This window comes from Sceloporus occidentalis, unplaced genomic scaffold (genome assembly GCF_023333645.1).
Source record: "Sceloporus occidentalis isolate IW3139 unplaced genomic scaffold, rSceOcc1.0.p SCAF_5, whole genome shotgun sequence".
Lineage (NCBI taxonomy): Eukaryota > Metazoa > Chordata > Lepidosauria > Squamata > Phrynosomatidae > Sceloporus > Sceloporus occidentalis.
This window is the reverse complement of record NW_028316985.1, coordinates 107680110-107698630: the sequence shown is the minus strand read 5'-3', so window position 1 is coordinate 107698630 and position 18521 is coordinate 107680110. Positions and strand designations below refer to the sequence as shown.

Below are 18521 nucleotides of genomic sequence, written 5' to 3'. Positions count from 1 at the left end.
ATTCATTAGTAGCTGTGCTCATTATTTGTTTTAGTGCATTTTTATTGTTGCTGTTTTGTTTTAATTTGCATGATGAAATGTCCTGAGAGAGATATTTGTGATTTAAATACATGTAGTTTTCAGAATTCAAAATTCTATAAAATACATATATGAGGAGTAAAAATTAAAATTAATTAATTTAATTAAAAATAATTAAAAAACAGGAGGAAACTCTACTTACAACTGCTTATGAACTAGATTTCTTATGAACTTCTTATGAACTAGATTTCTAGCTTGATCAGCAAATATTCCACTGGCCCATAATTAAAGTTTGAGGGCTTATATTTTTTGACAGGCTAGGAAACTCCCTAACTAGAGTTTTTACAAAACTACAATTCCCAGAAGCCTGTGGTGAAAACTTTTACTATTAAACCATAGCAGGTTTGGATCGATGCATCTTTTCTATAAGGCATTGCTTAATTAAACTATATTGTGATGCCCAATTTACTTCCAAGACAACAAATTGGAGCAAGGCACCTACCATAACTAATTACCTAAGGATAGTAATTTGTGGAGAAGGATGCTGCTGATTATCTTAATTGGTACAGAGTTAATAATTATGTAAGGGAACTAACCTTGAGCGGTAACTAACCGTAATGACTTCGAAATATGTTTATCATCACAACAAGGTCATTGCAGTGTTTATGTGTTTAGGTGATGTTTAGTTTTGTTGTTGTTTAGTTCTTATACTTTTTCCTGTGGCTTCTAGGCATCAGTGTTTACAACCCTTTACAGAGCAGCAAAAACAAGAGAAGTCCCTGCTTCAAAGATCTTACACTCTGCATGTTGGAGCAATGAAAGTGGAGGAAGAACCTGGAAAGTAGTTAGTGTAGACTGTAGTTATGAGAGATGAATGTGAACACAGTTATGCATACGCAAACATTATGTCACTTAAGAATAGAAGTTCAGACATTTTCACTAAACACTGAGATCAGCTTTGAGCTGGAATGCATGACTTCTAAAGTCAAAGCATTCTAGAAAATTGAACCCCTAAGGAACTTGGAGCTTGTTGGTGATGCTTCTTTTTCTTTGTTATCCGTTTAGATCAGTGGTTATCAAACTTTGGTTATCCAGGTGTTTTGGACTTCAGCTCCCAGAATTCCTGACTGCAGGCCAAGTTGGCTAGGGCTTTTGGGACTTGAGGTCAAAAACACCAGGAGGACTAAAGTTTGAGAATCACTGTTTTAGATTAAGTTAATCCTAAGAAAAACAATTATCAAAGTGAACGGTGAACAAACTGGCAGAAACTCTCTAAACGTATATTATGGTGGCTAAAACAGCTCAAGCCTTCCATATTTTCTCTGACCATATTGTTTGATTTTGCCACTGGATCTCAGATGTGCTGAAATTATAGGCATGCTTGCATAGGTGGGCAATAAGAGGTAGAGAAAAGTGGTTACAGGTCCTTGGTGTGTTCCCTCTTCACAATGGACCCTTGGTATCACTGGGGTTTGGTTCCAGGACCCCAGTGGATACATACATCTGTGAATGCTCAAGCCCCATTAAGTATAGTGGCATAGTAATGGTGTCCCTTATACAAAACGGTGAAATGTTATTGTATATTGATGCTGTTATTTTTACTGTTTTTATTGCTATTTGTCTGTTCTGGGGACGCAACCCCACTGTTGTACGCCGCCTTGATCTGTGGAAAGGCGGGATAAAAATAAAGCTTTTATTATTATTATTATTATTATTATTATTATTAAATCAAGGTTTGCTTTTTGGATTAAATTTTTTCCCCAAGTCATGGATGGTGGAATCTGTGGATACGGAGGGACAACTGTATTGTATGTCTTCTGTTGCTTCCTCAGCTATCTAATGATACTCCCAAGAAGTATGACTTGTTCCTATGCGCTGCTTCCTCTCTTAGTCATTTGAAAGCAGGTTCTACCTTCCTCTCTCAGCCTAAATGTCCCTAATAATATATTTTTTTCTTCACTAAAGACTGTTTTGGTTGATTATTGCACACATCAGTTTCCGTACAAGCTAACTAATTATGAAACTAGCATGCTTTCAAGTGGCAAAAGGAATACATGTTTATTAGGATTTGTAAGACTTTACAGAAATAAGCATTACCAACAAACAATACGTCCAAGATCCAGTGTATCAAGTTTGTGATTCATAACTATCCAGCAAAAAAACCTCCAACTCCAACAATAATAAGAACTATGGGCTTTTTCACATGGCGAAAGTGGGAGGTTAAACTGGTCACAATGCAGGGTCATCCAGGGCATTAGGGACAGTTTTGTAATTGCTTTTCAGACGACACTGTGCACAAATGGGCCAGAATCCATACAGAAAGTGAGGTCTTTCCCTCAAGTAGCTGGTCTCCTCCTCTTGCAGCAAGGAACAGCTGGTGGGACGAGGCATAGCATTCAGCCATGGCAGTTAAAAGTGATGTTAAACCGGATTATTTCTGCAGTGTGGATTCACTCTGAAGCAACACTGCCATCTCCTGCTCCACTGTTTTATATCGGGAAAACACTGCAAGAAATCCAGATTATCCAGTTAAAAGTTCAGTGAAATAGCAGCTTTTATCACTCCCTGCCCTGTGAGGTTTTCAAAGGGATAGTGGTATTAGCCTGTTTCAGCATAAAATGAGGGGAAGAAGAGGAGGAAAAGGTGTGTGGGGGAAGAGACTACTAGTACCACTAAGGTCCAGAACACACTGCAGAAATAATCCAGTCTCAGGCCGCTTTAACTGCCCCAACTCAGTGCTAGGGAATGCTGGGAATTGTAGTTTATTGTGGCACTAGAGCTCTCTCTGACACAGAACTTGGCTCAAAGTCTCACAAAGCTAGTTCACAGAATCCCCTAGCATTGAGCCAGGGCAGTTAAAAGCGGTCTCAGATCGGATTATTTCTGCAGGGGCTCAAAGTCTCCCAAAACTACACTTCCCAGAATCCCCTAGCATTGAGCCAGGGCAGCTAAAGCGGTCTCAAACCGGATTATTCACGCAGTGTGTTTTGGACTCAGGTCTTATTTATTCTACATGTACTTTTGACTGTGACTGGAGAGAACTCAGTCCCATCCAGTGACTGGGAAGCAGCCCTCAGCCTCTTCCCTTATCTAAAATGGCGGAGGGGAGGAAGTGACGTCAGGCGGGTGCCTTTCTCCGCACCGTTCTATGTAATCGTTCCAAATCGCTCTTCGCGCTGTGGACAAAGCAGTGGCGACACGTCACTTCCGCTTCTAGGCGCGGAAAGCCCTTGAGTGGCAGTGTTTGGTTGCCATGGCGACTAGTAAACAAAGGTGGGCGGGGTTTTCCACAGCCTGCAATTGCTGCAGAAGCAGCAGCAGCAGCTTCAGAAATGGTGAGGAGCTGGGCTTCTTAGGCTTTATGAAGGTTGCATCCACACTGGAGGAATAACCCGGTTTGGCATCGGTTTAACTTTATCTGGTTCAAGTGCTATGGAATTCTGGGAGTTGGAGTTTGTTGTGGGGCCCGGAGAGGAGCAGAGCTCTGGGCCCCACAACAAACTCCAACTCCCAGAATTCCATAGCACTTGAGCCAGACAAAGAGTTAAACCAGTGCCAAACTGGGTTATTTCTCTAGTGTGGATGCAGCCTTTATCCCCTTTAGACTTTCTAAGATCTAGGAGTCCTAGTAGACCACAAATTGAACATGAGTCAACAGTGCGATGCGGCAGCTAACAAGGCCAATGCGATTTTAGGCTGCATCAATAGAAGTATAGTGTCTAGATCAAGGGAAGTAAAAGTGCCACTCTATTCTGCTCTGGTCAGGCCCCACCTGGAATATTGTGTCCAGTTCTGGGCGCCACAATTCAAAAAGGACATTGAGAAACTGGAGCGTGTCCAAAGGAGAGCAACTAAAATGGTGAAGGGTCTGGAAACCATGCCCTATGAGGAACGCCTTAGGGAACTGGGGATGTTTAGCCTGGAGAAGAGAAGGTTAAGAGGTGATATGATAGCCCTGTTTAAATATTTGAAGGGATGTCATATTGAGGAGGGAGCAAGCTTGTTTTCTGCTGCTCCAGAGAACAGGACCCGGAACAATGGATGCAAGCTCCAGGAAAAGAGATTCCAGCTCAACATTAGGAGGAACCTCCTGACAGTAAGGGCTGTTCAATAGTCGAACACACTCCCTCGGAGTGTAATGGAGTCTCCCTCCTTAGAGGTCTTTAAACATAGGCTAGATGGCCATTTGCCAGGGATGCTTTGATTGAGAGTTCCTGCATGGCAGAATGGGGTAGGACTGGATGGCCCTTGGGGCATCTTCCAACTCTATGATTGTCTGAGTATCAAATCCGTTGTTCCTTTTGTGCTCTGACTGTCAAATTCTCTTTCCAGCCAGGAAGCGTGTATTCAGTGGGTGGTTCGTCCAATGCGTCTTCTGCCCACTCCCGTTCCCATTCCCACGCCCGGTATAGGACCAAAGCTGTCAACTCGGAAGTGGACGAGAGCCTCTTTGGGATCGACAAGGTGAGGATGAGGGGAGATGGCCGCTTTTACAAAATATCAATAACGGAGGAGCTTATATATGTGCTTATATATGTGCCCTTGGGATAAAAAGGATTGTGTGCCTTTGGTTACAGACCTTGATACCGAAGGAACACTTCTCACTACTCTGGGAAGCTACAAAGTCCTAGTGGAGTGTTCTCTCTAGGAATCTCTAGGCCTTTCAGTGCAACATTTGGTTAAAGTTGGCCATAGAGTTGTGCTGGAGGACATAGATATTCCTAGAGAGAGCATATTAATAACATCCGTGAATAATCAAAGCTGCAAAAGTCAAAGCCGCAGATGTGAAGAGATGAGTGTATATGTATGATTGAGGATTGAAATGTGTCAGATGGGCCCTCCTCTCTATCTTCTCAGTGGAAGCAGTATACATGTTTGTTTATGAAATAAACATGATTAACATGGCAAGTGAAACGAGCAAAAGAACAGAAAGATAATAATACCTTTGTGGTAGTATGGTTCCCATTTATTTCCTATGTAAATCAAATTAAGGAGGAAAGAAGTCACATTCTGTCGATTTATGGTTCCGTTTGGAAAGGATTAATCCAATAGAACAAATTATTGCAGTGATATTAACTTTGCATTTCAAGATCAGGATAACATAGTTCATGCCCTATGTTCTATGTAAGCATTTGTCAATGCTTTTGTGATGTTGATCAACCTTTCTCATGTTAATTTGTTTTTTTTAAATGAATAAATTTTATTATATGTGTGTGTGTGTGTGTGTGTGTGTGTGTATAATAAAATCATATACATGCATCAGGTATTTTGCACTTTGATACCATAATGATAGTTATATATAACTAGTTATACTGTATTTCTGTTAAGCTTTTATATATATAAAAGGCTTAACAGAAATACAGTATAACTAGTAATATGTAACTGTCATTATGGTATCAAAGTGTAATATACTGTACACACACACACGCATATACACATCTATATAAATTCTATCATTCCGAATGCAATTACACTTGCCCCTCTGTTTGCACGGACATCATATCCATGACCCTTGCTTTCTCACAAGGAGCAAACAGAGGGGATTAAATGAGGCACGTGCTCAAGGCATGCGCCCATAGCTGCTCACAGGCACGTACCCGCATTCAAGCCTATGGGGCTTGAATATGTGCAAAATTGTTTTTGCGGGGTGGGTGGGTCCAGAAAGGATCCCCCACAAAAACGGAGGACTGACTGTATGCCCTTTTTTGTTATCGATTCATCAATACTTAACAGAACTTTCAGTGGAAGTAATATACTGCAAAGATGTGGAAGATCTGTATGATGGCTCCCCAAGTTTGGAATCAGCCACCCCATGTTTTTCTTTTAGGGAGGGGTTAATTAGTTTTGATGCTGACTTCATTTCATTGCTAAATTAAAGCAACATTTTTTATCCAAACCTTTGAGGCATAATGATTTTGCCCACTCTGCACAGGTACATCAGTTTAAATTGTTTTATTTGCTTGAAACTGTTTCTGTTTAAATTATTCTTTACTGCATTAAATTTTAAATTGTCCTAAATTGGTTTTATTTGTGTACAACCATGAGATTCTGTGATAGAGGGCAACCAACCCACAGGTGGAGATTGCTTGGTTTGATTGGTTGTTCCTTATGCATTACCAAAAAGTTGTTCCGCAGCCTTGTGAAAAGGGGAACAGTTTTCTGAGATGGTCTTGGGCCCTTTCACACTATGCAATTACTGTATAGCACTTTGCTTCCACTTTAACTGCCATTGTTCCATCCTGTGGAATCTTGGAGTTTGTGATTTCTTAAAGAATTCCGTGACAGAGGGCTCTAGTGCCTCCTAGACTACAAATCCCAGCCGTGGCAGTTAAAGTGGAGTATGGCATCCAGTGTGGATCTTAACTGTTTTACCAGGTATAGGTGGATGTTTACAGTGGAAGTTTTGCCTCACAGTAAAGTCCAGCTAGAAGCAGTGATCTTTCCAACCATTTCAAACATTCTGACTTGACCTGGCCTTTCTTGCAGAAAGTACAGCTCTCCCGCACAGGTAGTCCCATTGTGGTTCTTCGAGATGTCGAAAGGGCAGGAAAGTCCCTTGGCTGGGGCCATAAGCCAGAGACAGTCCGCATCATTGCTAGAGACCTCATCCGGGACCTTGTGTGAGTTTTGTATTTCTGCTATCTCCTTTGTCTCCTCTGTAGATCCCTCTTTCCTCCTCTCTCTATCCACCCCTCTGGAAATAGTCTGGAAGGCTTAGAAGTCAAAGATTGCTAGTAGTTGAATACCAAAGTAGTAGCAAACTGAGTACCAAACTAATAGTTTGACCCTAGCTTAAGCCACAAATTTTATGTCAGATGACCAGTAGCTTTTATTTTCCCTTCCTTATTATTATCGGATGTATTTCTCCTTTATTCCATTGTCAGCAGTAGGAGGGGAACACCCTGATGTAGGTTGCTTCTCCCGTTTGCTCTGATAGGTATGTCTACATTTGCAGGAGCATCTAGCTGGAAAAAAGAATGCTGGCCTTACCTGTCATTTGTTGTTTTTCAGCAACGAATGGGGAAACATCCTGTCTGCCAAGTATCAAAGCTGTTTTTTCAGTACTGCGATGGCGAACAGTTACTATTTTTCCTCCATCCCCCACTCCTTTTTATCATTACACATTGAGGCTAATAGTTCATATTTAAGAGTATAGTTTGGACATCAATTCAATACCATATGTATTTGGAATTCCAGCTTAGTCTTGTCATGGCTGCCCTTCCAAGTCACAAGGAGAGATTGAAAAAAGCTTGCTGCCTGTGGGGTTCTCGGAGTTGTTATTCCCCCCAAAAAAACTTTTCCAGGCTGTCGTTTGGAAGCATGAGAAACATTGCTCATCTATTTCTATCTTCCCCTCTCTTCCATGTCCAGTGTGCCCACAGTGGATCCCTCAGGGGAATCCCTCATCATCAGTCCCAAGGATTTTGAGCGTATCAAGAATGCATCTCATGTCCTGACTAAAGAGGAACGCGAATCTCAAGAAGCAGCCGTCAAGGCAGAACGAGAAGCCATCCTAGTATGTGTACTCTTGCCTTGTCATAACAGAAAATCTAATTTCTTAATTTTTTTATTGCATTAATAGTCCATCTTTCTTTCAGGACCTCCAAGGAAACAAGCTTATGATAACAAATAAAGCCTTATCTTTAGTTGCCTGTAACCAGTTAGACTGTTTGTTTGTTTGTTTGTTTGTTTGTTTTTGTCTATCAAAAGCAATGCAAAGAGTAAAAAAATTAAGTGTCTTCACTGGCATAATAAGTTATATTTTAAGAATGACTTTAAAGAGGGAGGAGAGAGTCTAATGTACACTCACATCTAACATTACGAAACAAGATGCACACAAATGAACCAAAATATATCACCTTTCTGTTGATGTTTTTAAAACAAGAGAGCATTGGACAGGGAAGTGACAAGAAGCATCAAGAAGTGACATTAGATATTGTGCTATAAATCAGCACACATCACCAGTATAGACCTAAGTCTTCTAAATAAAGCCATGTTTGTTTGTTGCTATGGTTCTGAGGCTTCAATCTCTGGAATAAAAGACTTGGTTCTCCCTCTTGTTTACCTCCGTTCCTCCATCCTCAGGCTGCCGTGAATGAGCGAAAGAAATCCATGAAGTTGAAAGAGATCCTACGGAAGAAGAATGAAAAACTGAATGACCTAGAGGAGGAGGCCAAGGAGCGGGCTCAGTACCTGCTGGAGCGAGCTGCTAACCTGCGAATGGAACAGGAAGATGAGATCAAATCACTCAGTGAGGTGAGAATATCTCCAGCACCAGAATTGTTCTCTTTCATTGTCTTCTCCATCCTGATATTTCTAAAAAGACATCCAGTGATCAGAGGATGAGGAAAATTATAGAAGCATAGAGATGCAAGGGGCTTCACAGGCCATGAAGTCCAACCCCTTTCCCTCAGCTCAATGCAGGAACTTCTGCTTTTTGCCAAGGGCTTTTTAAACTGAGGTATGCCTGTACCTCAGAGAGCAGAGAATTTCACATACTGATTTGAATTAACCAGCTGATTTGAATTAACCTTCTTTTAGCAGTATCCTTCCAGTAATAATTTACATCCATTGTAAAAAAAAAAAAGAGACATTTAAATTTAGCTTCTGAATTAGTATTAAAATCTTCTAGAACTTGTCTTTTCCAGGATTGTATTTAATGGCATGGTTTTGCTTGTTCTGGACTTGCAAATGCAGGTGCAGGGCTAAGCCCTGGTTACAGATGAAAAACAGATACATGCTTCAGACAGTGACCGCACTTCTCTCTGCTCTTTACAGATCATCCTGGAAGCAAAATGCCATGCCATTCGTGATGCTCAGATCCTTGAGAAGAAGCAGATTGAGAAAGAGATGAATGAGGAGCAGATGCGGTTGGACCGAATGATGGAGGTGGAGAGACAAAAAGCCAGCAAGATGCAACATGAGCTGGAGCAAAAGAGGAAGGAGGAGTTGTACAGGTAGTCCAGACTTTGGGGTTCAACAGGGCTGAAGCAAAACCATGGGATCAACCTTACCCATCTTATTTTCATCCTGGTATGTTGTGCTACAACTCCCATAATCTCTGTGGCTGTGCTCACTTGGGTTGATGGGAGTTGTAATTTAAAAATATGGAGGTTCTTGGGCTGAGGGAAGCTGCAATAGGTGCTTGCTAAACTAGTGGGTGGACAATAGTTTCCTCTTAGAGCACAACAGCAGTTTAAAAGATAAATTATGGCTGTTCATGGCAAAACCAAAATAACAGACGTCAAAGGCTTTTGTTATTTTTCTAAACTTATAAGCCTATTTTAACAAAAAGCTGGCAGTTGGATTGCACATGCACACCTAAAAACTAGGAACTTCCTGGATTGTATCTTGATTGAAATTCAGTAGCCAACTCTTTCGTTGCAGTGTTACTTTGAGCATCCTAGTACTTGAAGGATGTTTAGGTTCTTGTTACTGGTCTTTGTGGGTTTTGCGCCGGCATAATGATTCCATATAGAAACTTCTAGAGCTGATAGCTTGGTGGGAATACCACCCCTCTCACCTACTGCATATGTCTGAGCCTGCTAAGCTGCCGTTCCCTCTGTTCGCTTCTGTCAGGTCCCTGTGTTTTTATGGCAGACTTCAAAACCGAGGGAAAGATAACTTGGGGGCTCAGACATGCATGAGAAGTGGTGAGATATTCCTGCCAAGCTACTCAGCTCTATAACTTTCCATATGGAGTCTCTGCACAGGTATAAAACCCATGTGTGAGGGCACAGATTATCATTTAAAGAACTAATTACACTGCACCCTTGCCTTACATGGAGATCCATTCCGGACCCCTCCGCGTAAGGCAAATAGCGCGTATGCTCAAGTCCCATTGAAAATAATGGGGCTTGTGCATGATGTGTGCACCCCATGGACAAACTCACCATTTTAACTTCCATCGCACGGCTTTCAATGTAAGCTGAAAGCCGCGTAAAAGGCGCCCATGTATGATGCAGGCACACTATATAAGTAAACATCCTATCCATTTATATCTTAGTGGTTCACTGTGTACATTTCTGTCCTGACCAAGGACAGGGTAGAACTGAGAAAACTGATGATTCAGAGTGTCTCCACAACCGTGATGATTAGAAACATACTTTTGTTCATACTACCCTCCTGTACATTCTGCAATCTCTCAAAATTTGTCAGAATATGCTGAGTTCTCAGAATTCTTTTTGATTTGTGGCGTCTCTTTCCATGGAGAGTGATGGAGTCTCCTTCCTTGGAGGTCTTTATACAGAGGCTAGATGGCCATCTGTCTGGGATGCTTTGATTGAGAGTTTGTGCATGGCAGGGGGTTGGACTGGATGGCCCTTGTGGTCTCTTCCAATTCTACAATTCAATGATTCTGTGATTTGTTCATAAAAGACACTATGTGAGGAGATGAAAGAAGGTCTTGGTTCTGTGTTGGAATGATGTGTCTGTTCCCAGGAGGCACACAATAGGGTTCTAACTGGCGAGGCCAGCTAGTGGGGCCTTAGTTTCCAGTGAAGAAACTCTTTTCATTACCTGATTTTCAGGGGAAGGAGCCACATCATTGAACAAATAGAGAACAACAGGGAATTGCGTGCCATGAAGGCTGAGCAACGGGATCAAGAGGCCCAAGAGATGCTGGAGTACCTGGAACGACTTCAGTTTGAAGATGAAAGAGTAAGTAGGAGGAATGGCAGGGCTGCGTGAGCTGGGGTGAGGGCAAGAGCTCCGCACTATGCATGCATACTACTACTGTGCATTACTCCAGTTAGCAGCATCTCCATGTTAGACTGGGAAGGCTCCTGTTTGAAACCATGGAGAACTGCTGACAATCAGTGGTCTCTGTTTGATATGTTCCCATTTAAACCAGGCTTTTTTCAGAATTATGAGGACTGGAATCTTGAATTATCTTTAGGTGGAGAACCCCATGCTTTGTGTGTGGAGGATCCCAGATTCAATTTCAGCTCTCTCAAAGGAATTAGCTGAAGAATTGCTTTGCTGAAGAATTTCGCCCAGTCAGAATAGGTAATACTGAGCCAAGTAGACTGAAGTCATCCACATGAGGGATCATAGGTCAGTAGGTAGAACATATGCTTTGCATTCAGAAGCACTCAGATTTAATAACTTATTTCTCATGTTTTAAAAGGATAAGGTTGCAGATGATGGGGAAAGAACCTTGATTTGCACAGAACAGTAACACAAATTATGGTTTTCTTGAATTTTGCACTGTTGCAATGTCCAGACCTGTCTCCACAAAGAAAATGGGATGGTTTAATCCATAGATACTGAGTGTGACATTGGAAATCCATTTAATTCAGTAATAGAAGCCCTGAGTTCTGGAAACTATAGATATGTAATTTTATTTATTTCTCATAAATTGTAAGCCCCCATGTTTTGATAGGCTGGAGTGGAATTAACTTCAAATTACTGCACAAAATGGGGTTTTAGATTTCGTTTCATTTCAGTGTTAAAACAACTCTACACTGGATTAAGTACTGTTGTCCATGTTGATCACTTAGATTCCTCAACTATCAAATTATTTAAATGTATCTGACAAGTTTGTTCTCTATCACCTTTATTGTTTGCAATTGCTCTGTAACCCTTTGATAACATGATTTGAAACAATAAGAACATCTCTGGCTTTCATATTGGAGAAAAACATGCTGTTAGCATGTATGCAGATGTTCTACATGGGGCATACACCTGATCCTGATAGTGCTTTCCCTCTTAGGCATTTTAGAGTTAGAATCATAGCATTGGAAGAGACCATAATAACCATCCAGTTCAACCACCTACCATGCAGGAATACACAATCAAACCACTCCCAACAAATGACTGTCCACTCTCAAATTTCCAAATAATGAGATTGCACTACACTTTGTGGCAGTGTGTCCCACTGTTGAATGGTTCTTGCCATCAGGAAGTTCTTCCTAATGTTTGGATGGAATCTCTTTTCTTTTAGTTTGACTCCATTACTACATATCCTAGTTCTAGAGCAGCAGAAAACAAGCTTGCTCCATCTTCAATATGTCATCATTTCAAATATTTAAACAAGCTATCATGCCACCCTTTTTGCCAATCTTCTCTTCCTCAGACTAAAAATACCTAGCTTCCTAGCATAGTTAAGGCATGGTTTACAGCACTTTTACTATTTTGATTGCCCTCCTCTGGACACGCTCCAGCTTGACAATATCCTTCTTGATGCCCAAAACTGGACACAGTATTTCAGGTGAAGTCTGACCAAAGCAGAATGAAGTGGCACTATTACTTCCCTCAGTCTAGATACTATACACCTCTTGATGTAGCCTCAGATCATATTGGATCTCTCTTTAGAATTCCTCAATGACATCTAAAATGCGGTGTTTTTACATCCAGAAAACATATTCAGGGATAGTCCTGTTGATCATATGGCAAAGTACAGTATTATCCAAAATCCACAAAACAGTGATACTTTTATTGGGCCAACCAAAATGCACATTATGTATATTGCAAGCTTTTGAAGCTTCACTGGCTTCTTCATCAGGCATCACCTTGAGTACAGCTAACAACAACGATTCTACATTTCTTGAAATACTACAGTCCTCTGTAGAAGAAATTTCAATTTCATGAAATACCACAGTCTTCTCTAGTATTTAAAGAATTCTAGTATTGTCAATTCCATTTACAAATCTCAATTATTTGTCTGAGTTAATAAATCCCTCAATAGTTTTTTGCCATCTTTTCAAAGTCTCTGATCTAAAATTCTGTGCAATAGCTTTAAAAACAAAGAAATTGGGGGGAAATACATCCTTTGACCATGACAGTCTTCCCTAAGAGAGACAGCATAGTTTTTGCCCAGCTTTTAACTTTTTCTTTTAGATATTTACAAATTACGCTTTAATTACAATGGAATAATTGGGACAGATTTTTAGTATTAAAATTCTGAGATATTTGAATCTTGAAAAACAAAGATCAGATCCATGTAGGAATTTAAGTTTATTTTGAAGTACCAATTGTAAGTTTATACAAAGTAATTTAGTGTTGTTGTTAATAATTTTTAGCTCAATATGTATCTGAAATGTATCTAGAACATTTTTGAGTGGGATTATTCTGTTTATAGGGGATGATTAAAAGATCAATATATCATAAATTGGCACAACCAAAGAGGTTCCTTACACTTCAAAATAAAATTCTGAAAAAGAAACATTAATTTGCAATTAATGTTTCTGTAAACTGTGCTTTTAATATATCAAACTGGTTTCTTTATTGCAAAGAAAATTGAGCATAATACACAACAAGAAGTCATTTTCTTCAAGTAACAAAGTAGATTTCAATCTGTAAAAGAGGAATGATATCAATTTTTTCCATTTTCCCCAACATTTATTTTCCATTGCTTCACCATTTCTGGAACGTTTACATCTCTGCACCTACAGATATGTCAGATTATGGTTCCCATTATAGGGGAGTTGTCTTTCAAAATATCTAGAAGGCATCACATTGAGAATTATGTAGGCACAGTGAATGATGCTGCTCAGCTATCTGGGTCCTCCTACAGGAAATGGAGCGTAGGAGGCTGGAGCAGCTGAGGATCCAGGCTGAGATCAAGCACATCAATGATGAGAACCAGAAGCGCAAAGAAGAGAAGCTAGAACAAGAGAGGATGGCTGATATGCGGGTGCTGGAATACCAGAGGAAGAAGATGGTATGCAGTAGGATGCTAAGGAAGGACTGCTGTATGTCCAACTGCATGAGGACAAAAATGCATTTTAAGGTTTTAGCTCTAAGTAACAGAATTAAAATCAAAGTGTTAAAGGAGTTTAATTTTAATTCTCTTACATAGAAGACACTTTGTATTTGATTTAATGTTTTATTTGAACTGTTTTGAGCGTTAGATAAGACCAAAAAGCAGGATGAAAAGCTTTTCGAAATAAAGTATATCAATAAAACAGGGTTGTGTGGCTTTAATGATAATGGAAAATCTTTCCAGAGCTAGCTTCCCCCACTTCCTTCAGCCCATGACCCTTCAAGCCCACTTGGCTGCAAAGGGCAGAGGGAAGTGGAATGAGGCCAATTGCTGTTGACTATGAATTTAATTGAAAGTTCAGAAGCACTGCGAAGTGGGAAGGAGCTTCACCCTTTCCTTCATCTTTTGATTCCTGGTAGTGAGACACAGGGCCTCATGAGTGAGTCAGTGTCTTGTCCACCCACAGACTACTATCTCTGATGCCCAGAACATTCATGCCAGGAAGTGTAACTTAAGAATCTGATTGCCATACAACCCTGACCAAAGAGTCATCCTCAGACCTTAGAAAATGTACCTTTTTGGACTGCAACCTCTAGATTCTCCCAACCATCATCACCAGTGGCTACGGTGACTGGGAGATTCGAGGAACTGTAATCCCTAAAATAACTTTTCCAAGCTCTGGTCTGATTAGCAACAAATATTTTCTTGGCCCAGGTGCTCATTGTCTTTTATCTATGCATAGGCGCGGGAGGCTGAGTTTGAGGCCGAGCAAGAGAAAATACGTCGTGAAAAGGAGATGGAGACGGCCCGCTTGCGGGCATTGCAAGAGAAAGCCCAGGATCACCAGGCAGAGCAGGTATCATAAGGCGATGCAACTCTCTCCCATTCCCCAATACACATAAAGAGACATGGGGCTCTGTTATCCTTCCTGTGTGTCTAGATTGAACAGATTATACCTGTCCAGGTTGTTTAAAGCAGACCAGTTGGGACAGAAATCCATTTTAAGAAGGAGAAACTTTACTGCAGTCTGTGTTGGGCATATAGCTCTGCATTAGATAAAATCTATGTAGAGCCCGTATTCAAGTTAAAAATTACACAAGGAGACAAAATACTACATCATGTTCTCAGACTACAGTCTGTCTTTGGTAATATGATTCCACTTTACATGCAACTGTAGGCACAGGTGTACACAGAAATCTGTAATCCTTTGTGGCCAAAATACTTCGTCCTGGTGGAATGCAAGTTTCCATACTCATGAGAAGCAGTGGAAGAGATGAAGCCTGTATTTCTGCTTGGTTCCTCCCCCTAGTACACAAAAACAGTGGGGTGCTGCTGGGTGCAGTGTTATTTCCCCAACTTATTCCAGCTGGTCTTGAGCATGCAGGGAAGAAGAAGGATAAGGCTGTTCTTTCCTTGCTTAATGTTCATGGGCATCTGGAATGAGCCTGGGCACAACCCCATGGCCAGAAAGATAGAGCTGTGACCATTACTCACTGTCAGTTTTTATATACCACAGTGGAGGCCTTACAAAAGGAGGTACTGTATAAGGAGATGCAGAATATCCCCTTCTGAATGGCCTGAAAAAGTATTAAGCAGACATAACCTCTAGTTATGTCATTAACAAGGTGCCAACTTTCATGCCAGGAGGTATAACTTAAGAATTTCTTTTCCCGTTCCTCCAGGATGCCTTAAGAGCTAAGCGCAACCAGGAGGCAGCTGAACGAGAGTGGCGCAGGAAGGAAAAGGATGCTGCACAGAAAAAGGCTCAAACAGAAGCCATGTTGAAGCAGAGCCGCTTGGAACAGGTGGCCCAGAAAGAGCACAGCTTGGCTGTCCAAGTGCAGCGAGACCGAGCTGAGTTTGAGAGGATTGTTAGGTAAGGAACATGGCTCCATCTTTGGAGGACTCTGCATTGGAATCGCTTCAGTGGGATATAGTGAAGCTGAAATAAACTGGGGATATTACTTTTTTGGAGTACAACTCCCAGAATCCTCCAGCCAGTGTGGCCAGCAGTAGCCATTCTGTCAGAGGGATTTTGGCAGTCCAGAAAGTAACATAGCCAAATTTTGGAATAAATCATACCAATCTTGAGAATTCAGACATTTTGTTTTGTTCTGCTTGCGATTTTCGGTATTTGGGGAAGATACACATTGGGCTGGTGACTCCGACAGAAAGACAAGATGTCAGAAGGGCAATGTGTGAGATGACCAAGCAGAGATGGGTTATCCTCTGAATAGCTTTGTTTGTACCCAGGTGAAGATCTGTTTAAACTGAGGAGTGCTACTAGAATTAGCAGCTGTATAAGGTCAAATGAGTTATCTTTATGTCATGACTTCCATTGAGTTGACAAGCTGCATCACCACACTCTAGCAGTCTGCAGTTGGTGGTGCTGCAACACAACTAAGAAGATCAAGCCAGCTGAGTCACAGTGTCTGGGGATGTCATCCACAACTGGATTCCCTCATGTTGGAGACTGGGCTCCATCTGTTCATTTGTCTGTCCATCCATGTGGCACATAGAGTGCTTCTATTTATGCTGTTTTCTCTTTACCTGTGTATTTTCCCTTCTTTGTTATGAACAGTCAACATTTAAGAGCTCTGATGTTGTTTGCTAGCACAACTAACACTGGCAGAGGAAGACGTTGCAGAAGACGAAGCATTGTAGCAGCAGAGGAAAGGGTGCCAGTGATGAGGGAATAGCAGTGAAAGCTGTCAGGAGATAAAGCTGCCCAGCCAATTCCAAGGTGCTTGGGATCCAGCAGGTCAACTTTATCTCCTGGCAGAGATGGCTTCTGTTACCATCTCCCACAGCTTCTGTACATCAGTTGAAAAGGTATTTATGCCAACATGAGACTAGACTGGCATAAGTCACCAACAGGATTCTAGTTAATACCCAGTTAACATGCTCAACTCATCAGGCTTTTTGTTTGTTTATTTTACTCCATTTGCACTTTTGTTTTTTAAATGTGGGGTGGAAATACTGAGGCCTAGTCCCAGCTTCATGAGGATCTTGGCTTTCCCCTTTGATTTATGTGGCTAGCTTTCACTTCCATTCCCTTGTGGCAGCCCCTATTGTACAAGTAAAGTTGACGAAGGTGTAATAAACCATGTAACCCAGTGCCTTACTTGATCGGTTTCAAGTGAAAGCAAGCAAATGGACACGTCTTCATTACCTCCCCAGGATCCAACGGGAGCAGATTGAGAAGGAGCGGAAGGAGCATGAACGACGTGTAGCTCTTCAGCAGACCCATGCTGATGAGATCCGGCGCCAAGTGCGTGAACACCAACAGCAACAAATCCAGGAACGTATTGCTATATTTGAGGAAGGTAAACGGATGAAGGAGGAGGCACGGCGGCGCAGTGAGCGCATCAATGAGATCAAGCGGAAGAAACTGGATGAACTCCGGTGAGGCTACTCAGCAATCCTACTTGATCCCAGTTCCCACAGACCTTGTGCTTGTTTTACTTCATTTGTTCTTGTAATTGAATGTGGGGTGGCTATACTGGTGCCCAGTCCCAGCTTAATGACAATTTGGCTTTCCCTCTTGATTTATGTGATCACTTCCATTCTTGAAAACATAATGGCTTCCCAGTGAGAATTTAGACAATGGGATTATTTTCTGGGTTATTTATATGCATGTGTCCCTTCATCCTGGGTCTCCTGTTATTCCATTCCACTCCATATTCCATCCAATTTTCATGGTGTTTTCTTTTCAGCATTCTGTGGTCAGTTGTTCTTTTGGTGGGTCCCTTCCCCACCCCAGAATTGCTCTTTAGGAAGCAGGAGCGGGTATACTTTTTCAGCTGTTGTTGGACTGCAACTCCCAACAGTCCTAGAGATCATAGCCAGTGGTGAGGAATGCTGGGAGTTGCAGCTCAGTAAGATCTGAAGGGTCACATGTTGCTAATTCCTGTCTTAGAGATTTTATTTCTACAAGCCCTGAGTCAGCTGATACTTGCTGTTGACTATGGATGCCGAATTTCTGGCTACCTAAGTGCAAGTGCTCAGAAAACTGAACAGGAAGTAGATGGAGTGATTGTATAATGTTGGACCCTGTAACTGATCAGTCTTGGTTTAAACAAGAGCCTGGAAAAAAATATTTGGGCTGCAGGTTCCAGAATCCCCAGTACAACATGGCAAGTGACTATGGGTTTCTGAGAGTTGTGGTCCAAAAAAGTAACTTACAACTAGCCCCAGCAACTGAATTTAGAGACTTAGAGTTGGGGGAACAGTCCCTTCCAGATATATGTTTGAGAAGAGCTGCCCCTGTATTTTCCTGTGAAGAGGAGGAATGAAGATTGAGGTGTAGCATGGATCTTTTTCTCACAGTGATGGTGAACCTGGGCCTGGAGTATTAACAGATTGTACATGTGGGGTCATATCTAGACAAAAACATTCCCCGTGGAAACTGATTCTGGATCTCAGTTGTAAAATGGCAACTGTTGGGGATAAGATAATAACGGTTGGTTAGTTTTCACATTGACATTTTTGATGTGGGTGCAGGATTTGTTTTTAAAGAAAATCTGAAAGGGCGCGGTCTAGACTTGGATTTACCAGTGCTGTGATAACCAGGCCTGGTTAACATGTCCATGATGTTCATGGGTCACCTAACCTCTTGTGACTGGTTCCTTTTTTTCTCTTTTTTTGCAGAGCTGCTGGCCTCCCTGAAAAGTATTGTGCTCAAGTGGAGCGAAAAGCATTTACCCAGTCAGCCCCAGTGCGCTAAATGGGAAAACCACTTCCCCACTATGACACTGTATTATCTCTATATGTATCCTAGATTTTCTATTTTCTTAGT

The 18521-nt window shown here is 41.4% G+C and overlaps 1 protein-coding gene across 1 annotated transcript; it reads left to right on the top strand.

The window, feature by feature from the left end:
• The first annotated feature begins 3311 nt into the window (after positions 1-3311).
• Positions 3312-18521, top strand: CFAP45 (cilia and flagella associated protein 45). Its single transcript, XM_089526938.1, has 12 exons — positions 3312-3353; positions 4351-4482; positions 6505-6638; positions 7390-7534; positions 8104-8274; positions 8797-8975; positions 10548-10677; positions 13535-13681; positions 14466-14579; positions 15406-15599; positions 16904-17128; positions 18374-18521. Exons 1-12 carry the CDS (start codon positions 3351-3353, stop codon positions 18447-18449), a joined length of 1650 nt encoding a protein of 549 aa, XP_089383064.1. The 5' UTR covers positions 3312-3350; the 3' UTR covers positions 18450-18521.

Coding starts and splice junctions, on each gene's coding strand:
- CFAP45 (XM_089526938.1), top strand. Junction 6,639..7,389: donor GACCTCATCCGGGACCTTGT/GTGAGTTTTGTA, acceptor TTCCATGTCCAG/TGTGCCCACAGTGGATCCCT. Junction 17,129..18,373: donor AAGAAACTGGATGAACTCCG/GTGAGGCTACTC, acceptor CTTTTTTTGCAG/AGCTGCTGGCCTCCCTGAAA.